At 32.8% G+C, this 18471-nt stretch overlaps 3 protein-coding genes across 3 annotated transcripts; all 3 read right to left on the bottom strand.

Moving 5' to 3' along the window:
• Nucleotides 1–1661: 1661 nt before the first annotated feature.
• LOC144546788 (uncharacterized) lies at nt 1662–2835 on the bottom strand. Its single transcript, XM_078295347.1, has one exon. It carries the CDS (start codon nt 2746–2748, stop codon nt 1894–1896), a length of 855 nt encoding a protein of 284 aa, XP_078151473.1. The 5' UTR covers nt 2749–2835; the 3' UTR covers nt 1662–1893.
• A 6713-nt stretch (nt 2836–9548) lies between these two features.
• On the bottom strand, nt 9549–12638 carry LOC144546974 (P-loop containing nucleoside triphosphate hydrolases superfamily protein). The gene is made up of 4 exons (XM_078295570.1): nt 12103–12638; nt 11433–11502; nt 10423–10585; nt 9549–9948 (listed from the first exon to the last, which is right to left on the bottom strand). The coding sequence occupies exons 1-4, from the start codon at nt 12569–12571 to the stop codon at nt 9730–9732; spliced, it is 921 nt and encodes a 306-aa protein (XP_078151696.1). The 5' UTR covers nt 12572–12638; the 3' UTR covers nt 9549–9729.
• Nucleotides 12639–15441: 2803 nt separating this feature from the next.
• Nucleotides 15442–18368, bottom strand: LOC144546764 (12S seed storage protein CRD-like). Its single transcript, XM_078295314.1, has 4 exons — nt 18356–18368; nt 16699–17246; nt 15942–16117; nt 15442–15849 (listed from the first exon to the last, which is right to left on the bottom strand). Exons 1-4 carry the CDS (start codon nt 18366–18368, stop codon nt 15699–15701), a joined length of 888 nt encoding a protein of 295 aa, XP_078151440.1. The 3' UTR covers nt 15442–15698.
• Between the last annotated feature and the right edge of the window lie 103 nt (nt 18369–18471).

Genomic DNA, 18471 nt, shown 5'->3' on the forward strand with positions numbered 1-18471 from the left:
CAGTAAATTTCGATATGAGTAAAGATCAACCTCAAAGTACAAAATATATATACAAGAGGTGAATTAGGATTAATAATGAATCGAACTAGCTAATTTAGTGTCTACATTATCATTTAGTTTTTGCTTCCACCTGACGCAAAATTTAAGAAGAAGAAGATTAAAAGTAGAAGTAGCTAAATCGGAGCACATGTTAGAATTCTTATCCGTGCTCCGATTTAGCTCTTAATTTTGACATACAATATCCAAGAAAGAAAAAAGACACTAAAGAATAAGTGTCATGAATAAAATGATATAACAAAGTGTATGACATCTTAGAGCAAAGATGAATTAATACTCTAGTTAATGAAGTTGACATGGTTAGTATCATCGCACTTGAACAAATTGTGTTAAAATAAAAATATAATTTTAGAGTGATTTACATCATCTTTATCTACCTTTGTCCTACAATTTATAAAATTTATAAAATGAAAGCCAATAACAGAACATGTCCTCATTTGTCACAATGGGAGATGTTTAGTTGGAGTCATTTATGTGCCCTTCATGCAAATTAAGTAGATCAAGGACGGAGCTAATTTAATGCAATACCAAATCCAAGATTCCCAAATAATTAATAAATTAATCTCCGGATTAAATAACATCTCTAGCACAACAAGACAACAAGCACGTTGGACAAAAATTTTCTTTATTGCAATCTCATAGAAGTCTACACGTAGGTTCCTTGCGCTTTTGCTTTCCTACATTAAATGTAACCTTCAACAAAAATGTAAACGCAAAAATACATAGAAAAATTATGTGACTGCAACTTGGTCATAAATAAGTGGGGTTTTTTTTTTTTTTAAGAAAAAAAATGAGGATCAAAGCCCTCATTTGTTATAGTAATGCGTGAAATGGTTCAGGTTTTAAGAGAAAACATGTGTTATAGAAAGCAAATAGCAAATAGGAAAAAGGGAAATTGGTGAAGTCCTAAAATTAAACAATTATAAAACTGAAATGAAAATTGAAAAAATCATAAATAAGTTAAGAACATGAACACAACGAAAATGAAAAAAAATAACTAAAAGATATTGCAAAATAATAATAATAAGTTACTCCATGGGCAAGCAATTAATTCAAACAACGATAAGAATAAATATTAATTAACTTTACATAATTTCAAGAATAAGGTGTACCAATGTAGAAATCGCAGAAAGAAAAAATGATAACATATGTTCAACGAGGAATATCCAAAAGAAATTTTGAAAGGCTTGAATTAACTCTTTTTTTTCTGGCCGATGCAACGCGGCGATTTTGGGTTACATAAATAATTGAATGTTTGACTAAGAGCAATTTGGTTGAATCCATGTTCGTTTTTATTTTATGCATTAAAATTTAAGTAATCCCTGGCGGTCAGATGACTAAAAGTGCCAAATTGACCAAAAAAAAAAACAGAAGTAAATTATCTGGTAAGATAATTAATGAAGAAATTTTAGACCCTGTTTACTGGTAAACAATCAACTATGCCTACTTCTCCATTAGCGCTATGATTTTCTTTTGTAATAATTCCAAATGTATTGGTAATGTGGTACTATCATGCTTTATTTACAAAAGACACTAATTATATATTTATAAAAAAAGCAAAGGCAGAGAGGAAAAATAATGTAAATAAAAACAAGGCAAGTAGCTATCGCTGGAAGTAAATTAATTTATTTCATTTTCTTTACAGACAAAATTAGTCTATCCAACAATTTCTAATTTCTCCATGAATTCTATTACTGACAACAACTGAGAAACATAAGCAGAGAACAAACAGAGAGTAACATAGCAACAAGTTTCAATATAACTAGCTACCTATAATTACACATAACAGAAAAATTGGAAAAATTAAAAAATTAAAAACAACAAACAAAAATTATATCATGATTTTGGAAAAATAGCATCCCAAACATCGGCGAAAGCTGATACAATCGTCGGGTGATGCTCCGGCGAATTCAACTCGAGATATGATTCTAACAGCCTTCTCATGTCATCTGCGCCCTTGATCCTTCTCTCCAAAATCATCTCCACCATTGAATTCCTGAAATCCTTGTAAGGATCAATCGATCGCTTCACCACCGCAAACCCGCTCTCCTCCTCCACTGCCACCTCCTCATCAATCCCTTTTTTATAACATCTGTTCTCCCTCGTTAAACTGTGTTTGTGCCGGTAAAACTCTGATGATTCTGAAGAGAATGAAAAGCTCCTTGATGAAATCAATTCTTGTTTCTCTCTATCACTACTGAAGAATTCCGGCTCGTTGTAATTTTCGCTCCCGACTGAAGATGAACTGCTAATGGTGTAACCTTTGTAAAACAAATTCTTTGTGACTCCCTTGCCTTTCCTTTCAGATTTAGAGAGATACTGATGCTTCTGCACACAGATTGACGGAGAGTAAGGCGAAGCAGGCGGGCATTTTCTACCTTCACCATCACCTGTCTCGTATAAAAACCCGGTTTCAGTTAACCGCCTTTCTTTTTTCTTATTGCATTTTGCACTTGGCAGAGCTGCATCGACAGAGCGGCGGCCGGCGCAATCAATTGAGATTTGTATGATGGGTCGATCGGAATGGGCAGGGAAGGAGAGGTGTCGCTCAAGCTTGCTGGGTTTAATGTCGGGTTGCGGGTTTCTTTGGAGGCGTTTAAATGGTGTGGTGGAGGTGGTGGTGTTGGAGCAAGCTGAGCGAAGGAGGAATTTGGATAGGCGGTCTTTGAAGCTTTTTCTTGGTTTCTCCATGTAGAATCAAGAGAGAGAGAAGAAGAAGGAGAAGAGAGACTTGTTGCCTGGGGAGGAGGTTTTGTTATCTCTAATAGACTACTTCCTTTGCTGATTGGTGTTTTGTATTTTATTATTGATTTTTTTTTTCTCTTTCTGTATAGATATAGCTGTGCTGGTAAGAAAATGTAATTGGAGGCAGTGTTTTAAAATGCGGTCGCATGGGCCGCATATGCGTATGCGGTCGGCAGCCGTGTTCAGAATGTCCATGCAGTTTTTTCATGCGGTTTTTCTATGCGGCCGCATATGCGGTCATGCGGATTAAAAATGCGGCCATGCGGTATGAATATGCGGTCATGCAGTTTTTTCATGCGGTTTTGATAATTTGATTGTATTTTAATTAAAATTTATATTAAAAAAATCAAAAAATTATTGTTGGTTATGTTAATATGTGAAAATAAATTCAAGAATATGAATATATATATATATATATAGAGTACGGCTAACGCGCTTCCTCTAGCATATGGGCCGAAATGCTTCCGGTGAAAATTTGAAATTTCAAAATCCAAAAAGTCGATCTAAACCGTTCATCTTCTTCTCCATATTAATATCTGCTTGGAGACCAAATTTTACATTTTTCTAAAAATTTTTACTATTTATTAAGCCATTTTGAAAATCGCTGATCCAACGATAGCTTCTGATTTTTACTGTTTGGTAAGCCACCGTTGGATCAGCGATTTTCAAAATGGCTTAATAAATAGTAAAAAAATTTAGAAAAATGTAAAATTTGGTCTCCAAGCAGATATTAATATGGAGAAGAAGATGAACGGTTCAGATCGACTTTTTGGATTTTGAAATTTCAAATTTCCACCGGAAGCATTTCGGCCCATATGCTAGAGGAAGCGCGTTAGCCGTACTCTATATATATATATATACGTAAATTTTTATTTTAAAATCCGCATGAAAATCCGCATATGCGGTATGCAATGGCCTTCCGCGCGCATGAACAAAACCGCATTTTAAAACACTGATTGGAGGAGAGTTCTCCAACAGCCAGCAGAGAGACTTTTTATGTTCGGATAAAATGTCATATTGGTTCTTTATTTTTTGTATAATTGAAAGTTTAGTCCTCAGGGTTTTTACTTTTCTTAAAATTCTCTGAACACTTTGCTTGCACAAAAATCTCCAATTTTGTTAATTTTTTTATAAACAAAAATTTAGTTGTCTGAAATGCTTATTATTTTATGCCGGGGAGTTGGGACAAGGACGCCACATATGCAAGAAAATAACAAAGTGTAATAATTAAATGGACAAGCTAATTTAGTTATTTTTCTACAAACAACACAACAATACGTTTGAAAATCATCATTCAATTGTTCTGTATTATTTATATAATTAATAATGCATTATTTTTATTTTTATTTATGATCTTTGTGTAGTGTATTCAAGGGTAGATTGAAGAACAAAGAATACAGTCAATTCATCTTCACTTTTCTTTTTGTGTATTTATATATGATGTTCTATATAATTTAGAGTAAAATATTATAAATACTGCAAATTAATTATATTCTCAGCACGAAAATTTTGTATATTTGACTTCTCAATATGTATTTGACTTCCATAATTCAAAATTCTAATTATGTCCCTTAAGTGTATCCAAATCACAAATTTTATACCTTTCGATTTATCTATCACTTTTTCTTTTCTTTTTTGTTTCAAATACCCGTAGGCTTTCATTCAACAAAGGAGTACATCAATTGTTACATACTTACATTCCATAAAATAAGGAAAGAGAGCCTTGACAGCTTAAGCTTCTGTCAAGTTCTCAAAAAAGAAAAAAGAAAAAAAAATAAGGAAAGAGTGTATCCAATATAAATTGTGCTTAATTATGCTAGCGAGACTACCCAAATTAGCAAGTTTGTGGGCTAATGCATTATCTCCCCTATTGATGTAAGATGCATGTGCTGATTGAATTTTCCCTACGGTAACAACTCATATAAAAAATATATATATAATGATGATAATGATATATTTCACCTTCACCAAGTCTTCTCAACAAAGCACGCAAAAAAATTATCTATTGCGCAAAATAGTCTCTTTTGTACCTAACCACAATATAGCGAAATTAATTGGAGGTACCTTGATGACAAAAAAAAAAAAAAAATTTGGAGGTACCTTTGATATGGTACGCGTACTCGCAAAGCAATTCTGTTTTATATATATATATATATATATATTATGTAAATTTTGTTTTATATTGTACCAAACCATTGCCGTCTGTCTATTCCTGAAAAGTAGCTGGGCCCACTGGATAGGACTAAAACTGCAAAATTTTATTTTTAGAAATTTAAAATTAATTTGTGAAAACAAGATTAATTATATATTTTATCAATACATAATTTATCAATAAAATTGAAACAATATTTTTTAAAATTTACCGCATCATATGAAAAATTCTATTGATTCGGTCATATTGGTATTGGCCTCTCTCCTCTTCAGTGGTGGCCACAAATCACAGTCTCTATTAGAACTGAATTAATAAGTTGGATTACGTAGTATTTGGATTATTTGTGGTGAAAATATATATTCTGCAACTAACAAAAACTGTTGAGACTGGACCGTTTGTAGATTCATGTAAACACCCAACGAATTGAATCATAGTTTGATTTATCTATAAGATTAAAATGAAAAATAAGTTTTCCTATTTTTTATAATTTAATTTTTGAAATTTCTAAAAATAAAAAAATATTGTTAGAACCGGGTCGAGTCATCAATCAGACAGATTGCGGCTCGGAGCCTCAGAGGTCCCGTGATTAAGTGGTTGGGGGCTTGGGGCGAGCCGAGACATGAGATAACAACAGTGGGACTGCTACTTGGTGTCAGATTGCACCAGACAAGTGCACTTTGTCTTGTGGTCACTTTTTTTGTGTGCGTGTGCGTGTGTGTGTGTGTGGTCACTTGACAGTTAGGATTCAGACTGCATATTTGAAATATATGTTATTAATTCAGATAAAAATGTAAACATATTCATAGAATTTGACCAACGCGCGTGTTATCGATTTATAGTACATAGTAATAACCAATCAATATATTTCACGATTAGTGTTTACATGCATACTTTATGAATTTAAATTTATTTAGTACTAAATTAAGCAGTAAAAGATAAGTTAATTTTAATGTAATTATTTTTGTACTAGATGAATTTACAAATTTTATATATTTAACATGTAATGATGTAAATACATCATTCGTGAAATAAATCGGCTTTAACGAATTATATTTTATGTTTGAAATTTATCTGATAAATTTTCGAGACCATAACATTGTATATGTAATTGTACTACTTATAGCACGCCAACCAAACTTTGATGTCCATAAACCGAAAAATAATTATGTGAGGATAACAATGAAGCAAGCCAAAATTTTCATACAATTTGAAGAGAATCTACCTAATCATATACACAATCAAGTCAAGTCGTTGTTGTTTGAGATAAATTTATTGCTCCTAGAAATGGGGTAGTGGTTTAGAAGTAATTACCAGACGTGTGCTTCAATAATCCAGAGATTATAGTTTCAAGAAAGAGGGAGGCAAATCCTATGGTAAGAAATGCTAAGCACAAAATGTCACCTAGCCACGTGGCCATCTCAATTCTCAGTCACCCACCTTTCACGGCTAACAACTGTCCTTAATTTCCAATTAATTAATTAATTAGTTATGTCATATATTAATGCAACTAGTATACAAATTTCTCTGCCTTTCCTTGAACAAGACACAAAAGCACCCATCGTTTTGAAACTTTTTGTCCATCCTGATATTTTAAAATCTTTAATAATAATATCATATGAAATTAGTTTGACAACAATATCTAATATTTTTAAGTATAGAAACAAACATATTAAATGCAAGATAATGAACCTTTCATTCAGAATGAATTGCGTGAAAGTCCATCCTGTTTTCTAGAGTTGTTAATAATAACATCATTGATTAAATTAGTTTGACAACAATAATTACTCTTTTCAAGTACAAAAACAAACAAATTAAATGCAAGATAATGAACCAATGTCTCCAGAATGAATTGCTTCTTCAATATTCAATCTAAACACTCTCGGTTTAGTTAAATTGTGAACGCATACATTTAGCAAAGTCAATTTACCCTACAACCATTCTGCTTATTTTGTTATTAAAAAAAAAATTAGCATATTTCAGCTATATGAATATATGAGTTCAATACAACTTGACACATGTATTAAAAAGTAAATAAATAAGGATGATAATGCCAAACTTCATAAACCAAAAAAATTATTGTTAAATATTTAGAATTTTCGTAAAGACAAAAACAAATGTTTTATATATATAATATCCCCACACATTTGTTAGTTTAACTCAACATCGAATTCCTAACAAAATTTGTCCATGAAGCCAGAATCACTTGCGCTTTGTGAAGGATTTTGACATCTATAATTCCAATAATATATTAAAACTTTAGCATTAAATTTGTTGTTTTGACAAATATACTCCCTAATTCAAATGGAGCTGTCCCTTTAAATTACAATAGAATTTAATTGAATAAGAGGAAAAAAAAAAAACCCTTCATCTTCGCTTTAAATTACAGAGAATAGCATGTTGTCAGTACATATCAATGCCAAGAACAGCTTTCTCCACATGAATTCGACACACAATCGACAAAAGTTATTATTGACTGCAAGGAGTAAAGAATTGATCTATTCTATTTACGAAACATAAAGTCGCTGGACATTATACTTAAATTTATTTGGAAACATAAAACTGCAAAATCTTTATCATGTGATTTGGCATTTTGTGTTTGATAACTTACAATCCAAGTTAAAGCATATTAAAATGATGTTTGGTTGTATACTTGTATATGTAATCATATATGGTCTCTTGGCTGTCCACTGGCACATGGTCATCCTTAATGTCAAATATAAACAATTCATACCAGTATAAAATTGCCACGTACGAGTCGTTACTTGAATTGATCAAGGGCCTTCAATTCGTTTTTCAAAATCAGTACTGAGAATAGAAATCCTCTGAAGCATGGAATCAACACAAGTCACTCTGCAGCCACATTGATACTTATCTTAATTATCTCCATATTAGCCTGAAAAACGGCTGCGTGTTTTCTTCCCAGATCTGCCTTTGCTCCACTCTCCTTGATCATATAAATCACAACCCGCTTTTCAGTTCAGCCTTTGTAACTGTGCAGAGGCAAGGTAAACTTCAAAGGCATACAACCGGATGAAGAAGATGAAGCGTCTCTTCTTCTTCTTTTTTTTCTCTTATTCAATTCAATCATGTTGTTAATTTTAAGGGACAACTTCAATTGTAAACAACAAATTTAATGAATAAAATAAGAATGTTAAATTTGTATAGAGATATCGGATATCAAGAAATTTTCATAAACAAATTACACTAGAAAATTTGCCTTTTTCTAATTTGTGTTAAATGAAGGTGGTGATTTTGTAATTCTGTGTCTTGTTTTCTTTTACTTTTGTTCTTTTGATGTTATATTTTTTAATTTAGCATTTATAATTTTGTCTGCGACTTGGATTTTTCTAAATAGTGAGTTTGTAATTAAGGTACACGATTATGACTCCGTTATTAAATAAATGTTTAATAGATTGTACGATATATCTGATACATTTAAAAGAAAAAAGGAATTTGCTACATTGTATAACTGACAAGAGTAGAATTTAAATACTTCATTTTTGCAACAATTATCTAGAACTAAAAAATAACAACAAAACCACAACCTGCAATTTATACCACTTCCACATGCAGTAAACTCAGTGCATCTATTTTGTTTTGAATCTTATTAAAATCTGTTGCTGCTGAAATATTTTGAACATATTTATGTACTTATTGTAAACAATGGAAAATGAACATCCCAAATTATTATGTGAGTAGAAAAATAATATAGATTACATCCAAAAAAATTATTCATTAATTTGATAAAAAATAATATATTACATAACTTACTAAAAAATAAAAAGTAAATAAATAATAAAAGTATTTAAACCTTCCTCAATACACAAATACATTAGCTCATTCAAGTTATTGTGGTACTCCATTAATTGAACAACACCAACAGTATAATACTTGTTTTTCAGTGGGCGAAACTATGAAATAAAAATAAAATATAGATAAAATTAACGAACAGCATCATGAAGATAACAATTCATATATATTGTGCCGTATGCAACAACTTTTCTAAAAGAGAATCATCTACGTCAAAAGATTATTATGTAAAAATATATATATTTCTATGCAAAGCCATGGATTTTGTCTATTCCTATTTTAAAGAATATGAGAAGTCTGCTTTGGATCGGAGGTCCGTTTAGAAGGGTGGTCTATGAAATGGGTACCAGGTTAGGTAAAACAACAAAATCAGCAATGGTTAAATATATTGACAGAGCTGGTTTGGCTTCATCCATCACATGAGTTATGAGTCAAAAATGAAATAAGTATATGACTGGTGCGCTGCAGGAAGGAAATACATCTCTGTCAATATCATAGCTTTTCTATATTATTAGAAAATAGAAATTGGGTATTGCTAATACATAGCATCCGATTCTTAAATTCTAGCCATGAGATCCCCCATTTGAACCGTCTTTCTCATACACGGCACATCCACTCCAGATATTACTGATAGTAGAGAGCTAAGACTAAACTAATATAACTGTGTCACAGCGGTGAAACAGCTAGATTTTATACTGGTAATTACTAAAGCTTGCACAACAGCACAAGTGAATGAGAATCTCATTACAGCCCATATTAACGAAGCAGAGACCTCTAGGTTATCTAGCAAAAATCTAAATCTCCATATATATGAAAAAAATTGTCTGATCATTTGTATTATTAAATTGTCAGGTCAAAAATTTGAACAATCATTAACTTGCCACAAACCTAACCCTACTGTCATCACTTCAAGAGTACCCACCCAGTATCCTTTTCTATACAATGGTACAATTTTGCTCTACTAACTAATGCTTTAGCCAGTAATTTCTGAGCTGGGACATGTGAAGAAGAATCTCATCACGGCCCATGTTTGTGAGACTACTGGTCATGATCCATGGTGGTGTCGTCTCAAAAAACTTGCTGATCAAGCTTAGAAAAATCTCGATATTTTCTTCTGGCCTCCGGCCGCCATTCTTTTTCTTCTTTCTCTTGTCACACTTGGTGAATATGAGTGTCATGGGAACCTGTACTAGCAAATACAGCACGTGACATGGTGAAGAGATCTCTTTTTCAAGCAATCTTTTTGAACTTTTCTTATGATAAGCCAATTCAGAATAAATTCATCATCCCAATTATGTTTTTGAATTCTTTTTTCTATCAGTATTAAAGGAATCAGGGTTGCGGATACCAATTTGTTATCTGTCAAGAGCTCAACTGTAGGTATATTCTCTAGTGGTGTTCTCCCTCAAATCAAAATAAGTGCATAACCATACAAAATTATTAAAATCCATGATATTTCTTTATTTTCTTTTTTCTTGTTACTTCTTACTAGTATGCTTTAGCAAGAAATTACATGCTGGATTTCAATACCAAAATTTTGGTTAACCAGTTGATCCTGAAAAATTGGGTCCCTTCTTAATTAATTTATTTTATGACGCTGAAGGGCTCTTAAAAGCTCAATTCATGTTTATAAAATTAACAGTGCCAAGGGTACATACCCGATTCCGACCAAGCCAGCTTGCGTATTCTAGATCAATTTGCTTTGCGGGGATGCTTGCATCTATAAGTAGGAAAACAGACACCAATGGCTCTCTCTTAAGAAAGTAATCTTTTGTAAATTCTTCCCAATTTAACCTTGAGTCTTTCGGTGCAGATGCATACCTGTCATGGTAAGTTTTGTTCAAGCAGGATTAAAACAGTGCTTTGTATCACTTCTTTAATCCTATGTTGAGTATATTATGTTCAGTGCAAACAAGGTGTTCAATGAATAGTTTGCTTTAACAGCATGTTTTGGTGAAAAAATTGCTATAGCCCAAAATAATGTAATATTAAACCCTAGATTTTACAACATTTTAAGACCTAGAAAATTTAGTTAAGAGGGGGCTGAAACTTAAAATGCAAAATTATTAATTTGTCATTAGTGGGATTTGAACCCAAGACCTCCCAAGCACAATATAGAGCCTTAACCAGTAGACTATAAGCACACATTTAGTATTTTATGAGGGTTGCTGAAGTATATAAAAACTTTAATGAAATGAAAATTCAATTCAATTTCAACCTACGTGATTAAGAATTTCAAAATCATGGGGGTGACTTAGCACCCCTGGGCTAAGTGTAGATCCACCCTGCTTATGCTTACTGAGACGAAGACTAACAACCAACCATTCAAACTATATTTGTCTGTTTGCCAGCTTAATCCCATTCACAAAAAATGTAACAAAACTTGTATGCACATTGCAGATATGAGAAAATGGTGTGTGTTATTTGCAAGTACTGAAATAGTTGGGATTTCCGAAGTTAATCATGCTCTGAAAAGCCTCAAACAACCATGCCTATCCATTAAATTGAAAAATATCAGACACTCCTACAAAGCAAGTCAAAACCAAAAAAAAAAAAAAAAAAAAAAAAAGGAGAGAGAGAGAAGAATATACACATTTGGTAGGACAAGGCACTAAAACTTCCTTGAAATAATATAAAAAGAAAAAAAGATATAAAGAGTGGCACATACCCGTAGCCTGGTAAATCCACAAGGTACCAGCTATCATTTATCCTAAAATGATTGATCAATTGTGTTTTCCCTACAAGAAAGATGTGAATTGAAATGAATTTAACCACCCACAAAAAAACTGAATCAAAAGAAACCAGAAGTACTAAATTTGGTCAGATGAATTTGCTGATCCTCACCCATTTTTCTTTGATTATTTCAATCCATCCATTATTAATATTTACCCAAGTTGGGAACCAAATCCCCAGTTTTGGAGAACTAAATTTAGTTTCTTCTCTCCTAAAGCAACTATTCTAATAAGCACAAGAGGTGCAAAAGAACCAACCTTTCCTAAAATCCTATACCCTTAAGAGCAATACAACGGTAAACACACAAATCCAAAACCCTTTTAATAAAATAAGACTAAAGACTAACAAGTTAGAAGATAAAAGGCTGATAAACCAGGCTTCTTAGTTGTTACTGTGGTTTTGTCTTTCTGAGAAGCAACTTGGTACACACTTAACCAGTTTACAAATATAAAACTAGATACATTTACAATAATATAACAATACCCCACTTTAATTACAAAGTTGAGCTTTCCAACTTAAGTTCTAATTAAACTATTAAATCTCATGTTATAAATATATATAACTTTCAATGCTTCAACAAAAAATATTCTTCATTATTAACGAACCTGGTTTCTTGGATGTAAGTGCAAGGTTCTTCCTTCTGACAAGTGAATTAAGGAGCGAAGATTTGCCCACATTCGACCTGCCGATAAGTGCGAACTCAGGCAAGCCGTCAGAGGGGCAATCAGCTGTCCGTACACTGCTCTTGACGTATTCGGCGCTCGCCACTTGCGAGTCGCGCGCGTACGGACCCAAAACGATGTTAGATCCTGTCAGGACACGACTGTGGGCTGACTTGGCGTCGCCGGAGAGGTTGGTCTCGGGAGGAACAAAGAGTTTTTGGAGAGGAAGTGTTATCGGGTTTTGAACTGACAGGTCCAGCTCCGATTCGGGTATGATAGGGGAGAGGATTGGTGGGGAGGTGATAGGGAGAGGGACGGTTGTTAAATGAGCTGCTCGCGGAGAAAATGGAGAGAAGCGGGGATTGGTTGAAATGGAGAGGAAGCGAGGGAGAAGGCGCGGTTGAAGGAGCATCGTTAGTAGCTTGAAGATAGAAACGAGAGAGCACCTTGGCAATGGCGACGGCCAACGGGGGAGAGGGAGTGGATAAAGTAGTCCAAAGAATACACATCCAGTGCAATACCTGAGATCTCAGTCGTCCGTTTTAATTTCACACGCATCTCAAAACGACCGCTAGATTCCGGATTTTCTTATTCATTGCATTAAATAAATAAAAAATATATTAAATCTGTATAAATTTCGATTTCAATTATTCAGATGTTCGTTTCTATTTTTGTGAATACGTTGATCACTTGATTGTTGACAATTTTGAAATAAGAGAGATATATTTGAAAAAAATTGCATTTTTGTTTAGATATTGAGTAGTAATTTAGCGGTTGAAGCCACACAACTGAATTTTCAACATTTTTATTATAAGAGTTCTGATAATTATTCTCACATTCTCTCTTCGTATTTATTCCCGTATTAACTTCCATAACTATTATGGAGAGCCATAAAAACTCCAACACTGATTTTTTTTCTAAAGTATTAATATTTATGCACGAAAGTATTATTTATATCTAAGAACAAAAGTATTTATATCTATAAGGTGAATAATTTTTACATAAATAATTATCTCTCCAACAAAATATCAAACTACATGGGGGCATATATGTTTTTAGAGGTGGTTTTTTTTTTCTTCGTTCAATCTCATCCACATTTTTGATGATCTATAAGCAATTTTGCGAATCTAAAACCACGAACGTCTTTTACGCAATTTTATCTTTCAAATGAGATCCATAATGACGTACTTTCGGGTTCGTTGTCACATAAATATTTATATCTCGTCATGCAAATATTTTTTACATATGACACTAACTGACATATGAAAGTATTAATATCAAGTATTATAAGTATTTATTACATATACACTAGAGTATTTATACTTGTATAAAAAATACTTTGAATAAACACCTCGTATACATTTATCGTGACAATTATATTTTGTCATATATTTTTTGTTTAAATATGAGCAACATTTATTGTGAATCCTCTAATAAAAAAATTGGCATTTGAGATTATCATTCTCATTTTGTATGGATAAATAAAGAAATTGTCCCTTGGATGGATTGTTGTCATTATTAATAATTTTAGAACTGTTTAAATAATTAGTGGGGATCATAGTATAATATTTTTAAATTGTAGTTGTAGAAAATATGAGTGTGGAGATGAATATAATTATTCTTATTATAAAACGAGATATGATAGAAAGTATAGTATTTATTTTATTTTATTTTATTGTACTAATAAAAGCATCGGCCTACATTTCAAACTTCTAATAGGTTGTGAGTTAATTTTGCTCGACTAAACGTACTCACTCAAAAATTTAAAGATATTAATTATCAATATCAGCTAATTTTTCTAAGGGCTACAAATACAGTTTGTGATTTTTTTTAATGTGTATATACTATATGGTATGTATGTATTTTCAGAGACAGAATTAGAGAAAAATTTTATAGAGAGATGAAATTTAAAATGTTCTAAAAAAAGTTCAGGCCAATTCAGTCCGAGGTAGAGCGCACGGTGCTTCTTTAATCTGACGGCTCAGATCTAAACTTAAAAATTGAGTTACTTTAGGAGATCCGAACTCCTTCATATGGAGGAAATAAAGAGAAGGAGAAGGAGAAGGAGAAGGAAACATGCCTCTAACCAAAGCCGTTTATTTGTTTTATGAGAAGGGCATAATGTGAGAAGAAAGAGATAATATGAACCTCATATAGAAAAGTGATGAATTTGTTCATCTTCAGATTGGAGTGTAAAGGAAGTGATGAAATTATATTATTTTTTTATTAATTTTTTTTTTAAGGAAAGGCCCGTGGACCTTAACTTCAGGATCTTATTACATTATACATATGGTGCATGCTAATCACGGTTTTTCACTTTTTTTCTGCTCATATTAAAATAGAAGTAGCCAAAATAAAACCAATGAATTAAAAAAAAAAGAAAAAAAGGCAAGATTTCTAAGTTCACTGCTTCTAATTTTGAAGGAATTCACAACAACTTCTAATATAATTGTGATTTGAATAGATTATTTGAAAAAAATATGTTTGACCTTGCATGTTAAGATGTGGTTCCGAAAAATCTAAAAGAAAGCTCAGTGATTATTTATTTAATTTCATTGAGAATTTCAGTAGTTCTACTTCCCATTCCTTTATAATCATTTTCTTCATAAACTATAATTACCCCAGAATTAATACCCTTTTCCTATTTCAATGAGAATTGGAGTAGAGTTAAAAACTTAAAATGCATAATTGGTTTTGTGCTTCAATCATGTTCCACATCCTTATCTTAGTTTTTAAAGATCAAATGGTCAATCCGAACCACTCAACATGATCTTCATATTAAAATGTGCTTGGAGATCAAATTTTATAATTTTCTGAAACTTTTTTTTACAATTTTCTTATGTACAAAATCACTTTTTTGGATGGTCTAATATACCTCAAAACAATTATTTTGTACCTATCTAAAAATATTGTAAAAAAAGATTCAAAAAATAAAAAAATTTACTCTTCAAGTATATTTTAATATGAAGATCATGTTGTGTTGTCCAGATCAGCTATTCGAACTTTGAAAACATATAAAATAATACATAGTATGATTGAAGCACAAAACTAATGGTACATTTTAAAAAATTAAACCTACTCTTTTTAATGTAGTTTTTCAACTATAAGGGCTATCCAAGGGAAATTATGCCTCTTGTCTAGATATTCCAAGCACCAGAATCTGATACATCAATGGGTAGCATAATTTTTGTGAAGCATACATAGCATGGATAAAGAATATTGCCTAGATGAAGAAAAAAGTGATAATAAATTCTTCCAAGACACATAATAAACTAATAATATATAGTTAACAAAAACAGCGCAGATCAAGAACTCATCATCATAAAATGTTGCATTATTTAAAATCCCGTTACAATCCTGGCGACAAAAGTTATAACAGAGCCCAACACTAAAGCAGAGAACCCAAGTACCCAACACACAAGCAGAAGATACGTACACTAATAGACCCCTATATTTAAACCTAAGAGATAATGAGAAGATATATCATACATATCACAGGCCATATGCAGATATATCATTGATATGTTATTTTTATTCATTCACTTAGGAGGGAAGAAGATAGCGTCAGAGGTGCGTTTGGAACGAAACAGCTGCTCCAACTCAGATGTGGTTTCAAAAGAAGCCTCCAGTACTTGAGGAGATATTGCTTTCCAAACCGATGTCCTCCCGGCCAGGTGACTAAACACAGGGCTACATTTCAAAAACAATAATTATAGTTACATAAATAATGCACATATAGAACACCAGAAATTGACATAAAATGAGGAGTTTGTATAAATTACTTTGGAGTAGTGATGATAGAGAACCACTCCATGCCCTCGGGATCAGCAATTTTCGACACAACAAAGAACCTCGGCACAATAAACAGCTGCCCTCCTGAGACCCTTGTCTCAAGCACCCGTTTCCCATCTATCCCCACCACCTGCACCCTCCCGCTTCCTTTCACCACATACGTCACCTGAAATCACCACAATTTCATCATTTTCGATCAAAAGATTAAAAAAACAAAGAAATTTTAACCTACTAGTAAGGTGCTCCCTTCTCAATCAGTCAACACAACACAACTTCAATAAAAAAGTGAGTGAGGCTATGGTACTCTGCATAGGGCACAGTGGCCCATACTACTGATCAATATTTTCATTATCAAAGTATGAATAGTTAATCTGAACCATTCAACATAATTTTCAGATGTGCATGTGCTTGCATACTAAATTTACATTTATTTGAAAAAAAATTTTACTAATTTTTTAGATAGGTAGAAAAACACTTGTTCTGGACCATTCAAAAGTAGTGATTTTCTAGATATCTAAAAAAATAGTAAAAAAAAAGTAGTTCTAAAAAATGGAAAATTTGATCTACAAGTACATTTCTATACGGGGATCATGTTAAATGACTCATATCGATTATTTGGACTTTGCAAACGAAGATATTGATCCATAATACGGACCAATGTGCGGTATGCATAGTACCATAGCCTCACTCTAAAAAAAAAAAAAATAATATGCAGCAGGGGCGATTAAGTGGAACTAAAATTATTGCCTGATAAGCGGAGTCGCAGGAAAATCCAGGAGAGCACATGGCCCCACCACATAGTCTCACTAAATCGGCTCCCAAACCAACTAACTCAACAGTTGGCAGATTCTTGCTGTTCAACACCTCCACACAACCGCCTCCCTTTATATCGACATCTAGTGGCGCCTCATAGCAGTTCACCACCAATCCATCTCTATCTTTCTCTGACGCCTCCGGCATTTTCTGACCATCTTTTAGTTTAACAATGCCGGTGCTTGATTGGTTGTGTACCAACTTGGCAACGTCATTTTCAGAAAGGTCCCAGGCACGAGAAACTAATTCAGGTGTGAATCCAGTGAAAATACCAGCTGGACCCGTAAGCTGGAAGTCGGTGAATTGGCCTGGCCGGTGGCCCTTTGAGGTGTCACCGAGAAAGAGAATTGTGAGGTCAGATTCATTCGGGTTGAACCACCATGTGCAATATCCAAAAGAAATTGCGAGTGCATCACCCTCTTTTATTGTAATAACTTTCTCTTTTTCGGCCTCAGGAATAGTTAGGCCACAAACTCCACTGCCTATTCATAATTTGTATTATTGAAATAAGATTAAATATGATCCAAAAAATTTTAGAAGTAGGCCATGTCATGAATACTATTAACAGAGTTATTGAAAGCAAAAATTACAGTACTACAATGAGTATCTTAACCTGAAAGAGAATCAATTTGTGGAGTCAGAAAAGTAATTTATAAGTGCACTAATGCCAATAATTTGGAATGTTTTGTCTTTTTGTAAAGATAATGGCACAATATTTAGGGGAATTGATTCTGTAACAAAGTTCCAAGGAAAAATATCTAAATTGTAGGTACAATAAATAGTCCCAATTTGACATGATAGTATTGCAAACATATAAGGAAAATATATACTGTCAGAAATAAAAATAGCTCATTAGTATTGTTCTTGTTATCTTCTAAAACCTTCTGAAATTTTTACTATTTTTTGTTCTTTGAAAGTAGAAATATATTGTTTTTATTGTTGTCATCCAAAACAGATTAATATTGTATTTAGTATTTTGTTTCCTTTTCTTTTAAGAGTAGTAAACCAGTTGATTGTTGAGTCCACATAAATGAGGACATTGATCAGGGTCAAAAGAAATGAATTCAAACCCCCAGTTCTTCTGAATTTTAAAAAGTGGTTCTTGATTCGTAGTACTTGCAAAAAAATGCCCATTATGAACTGAACTACGGACTGGGCTCGTAGAAAATAGAAAGTGAGTTATGCTGGGACTACGGACTGTCCCATGAACGAGAGAGAAGGAGAGCGCCAAGTCAGAGATGGCAGAGAACAAGGAGATGAGGCGGCGGCGGATCTCAAACACCTTCTGTCAAGAGGGGAGAGAGCGCGAGAGAGAGAGCAAGAGATGAGCTACTATAAATCAACTTTTTTAATTTTTTAGTTCAAACAAAATCTATTTAGTAGTAGTGATGTTTTCTGTCTATCTTAAAAAAAGTAAAAAGGTTCAAAAAAATGTGACATGATGAACAGTTCAGATTGACCACTTGGAATTTGAAAATGAAAATATTAAACATAGTACAGACCAATTTGCATTATGTTTATCCTCACTCTTATTTTTTTTTTGGTAGTGTAAAATTGATCTCATACGCAGCATAAAAATTGATCTTCTTACATTTGCTTCCCATAACTTGAACATCTGGCTCAATCTTGTTTAAAAAAAATCACTGGTAGGCAATTGCCAACCTATTCAAAAGATAAATAGTCGAGCTATGTCGAATTTTAGGAGAA

This window comes from Carex rostrata, chromosome 30, assembly GCF_964058835.1.
Source record: "Carex rostrata chromosome 30, lpCarRost1.2, whole genome shotgun sequence".
NCBI lineage: Eukaryota > Viridiplantae > Streptophyta > Magnoliopsida > Poales > Cyperaceae > Carex > Carex rostrata.

Excerpts from the sequence above, each read along its gene's own strand:
- LOC144546788 (XM_078295347.1), bottom strand. The coding sequence starts at position 2,748 with ATGGAGAAACCAAGAAAAAGCTTCAAAGACCGCCTATCCAAATTCCTC.
- LOC144546974 (XM_078295570.1), bottom strand. The coding sequence starts at position 12,571 with ATGCTCCTTCAACCGCGCCTTCTCCCTCGCTTCCTCTCCATTTCAACC. Across the intron at positions 11,503-12,102 it reads ACTTACATCCAAGAAACCAG|GGAAAACACAATTGATCAAT; the intron begins GTTCGTTAATAA and ends TCTTTCTTGTAG. Across the intron at positions 9,949-10,422 it reads GCTGGCTTGGTCGGAATCGG|GTTCCCATGACACTCATATT; the intron begins GTATGTACCCTT and ends TTGCTAGTACAG.
- LOC144546764 (XM_078295314.1), bottom strand. Across the intron at positions 16,118-16,698 it reads CCTGCGACTCCGCTTATCAG|GTGACGTATGTGGTGAAAGG; the intron begins GCAATAATTTTA and ends TGGTGATTTCAG. Across the intron at positions 15,850-15,941 it reads TCTATCATCACTACTCCAAA|CCCTGTGTTTAGTCACCTGG; the intron begins GTAATTTATACA and ends TTTGAAATGTAG.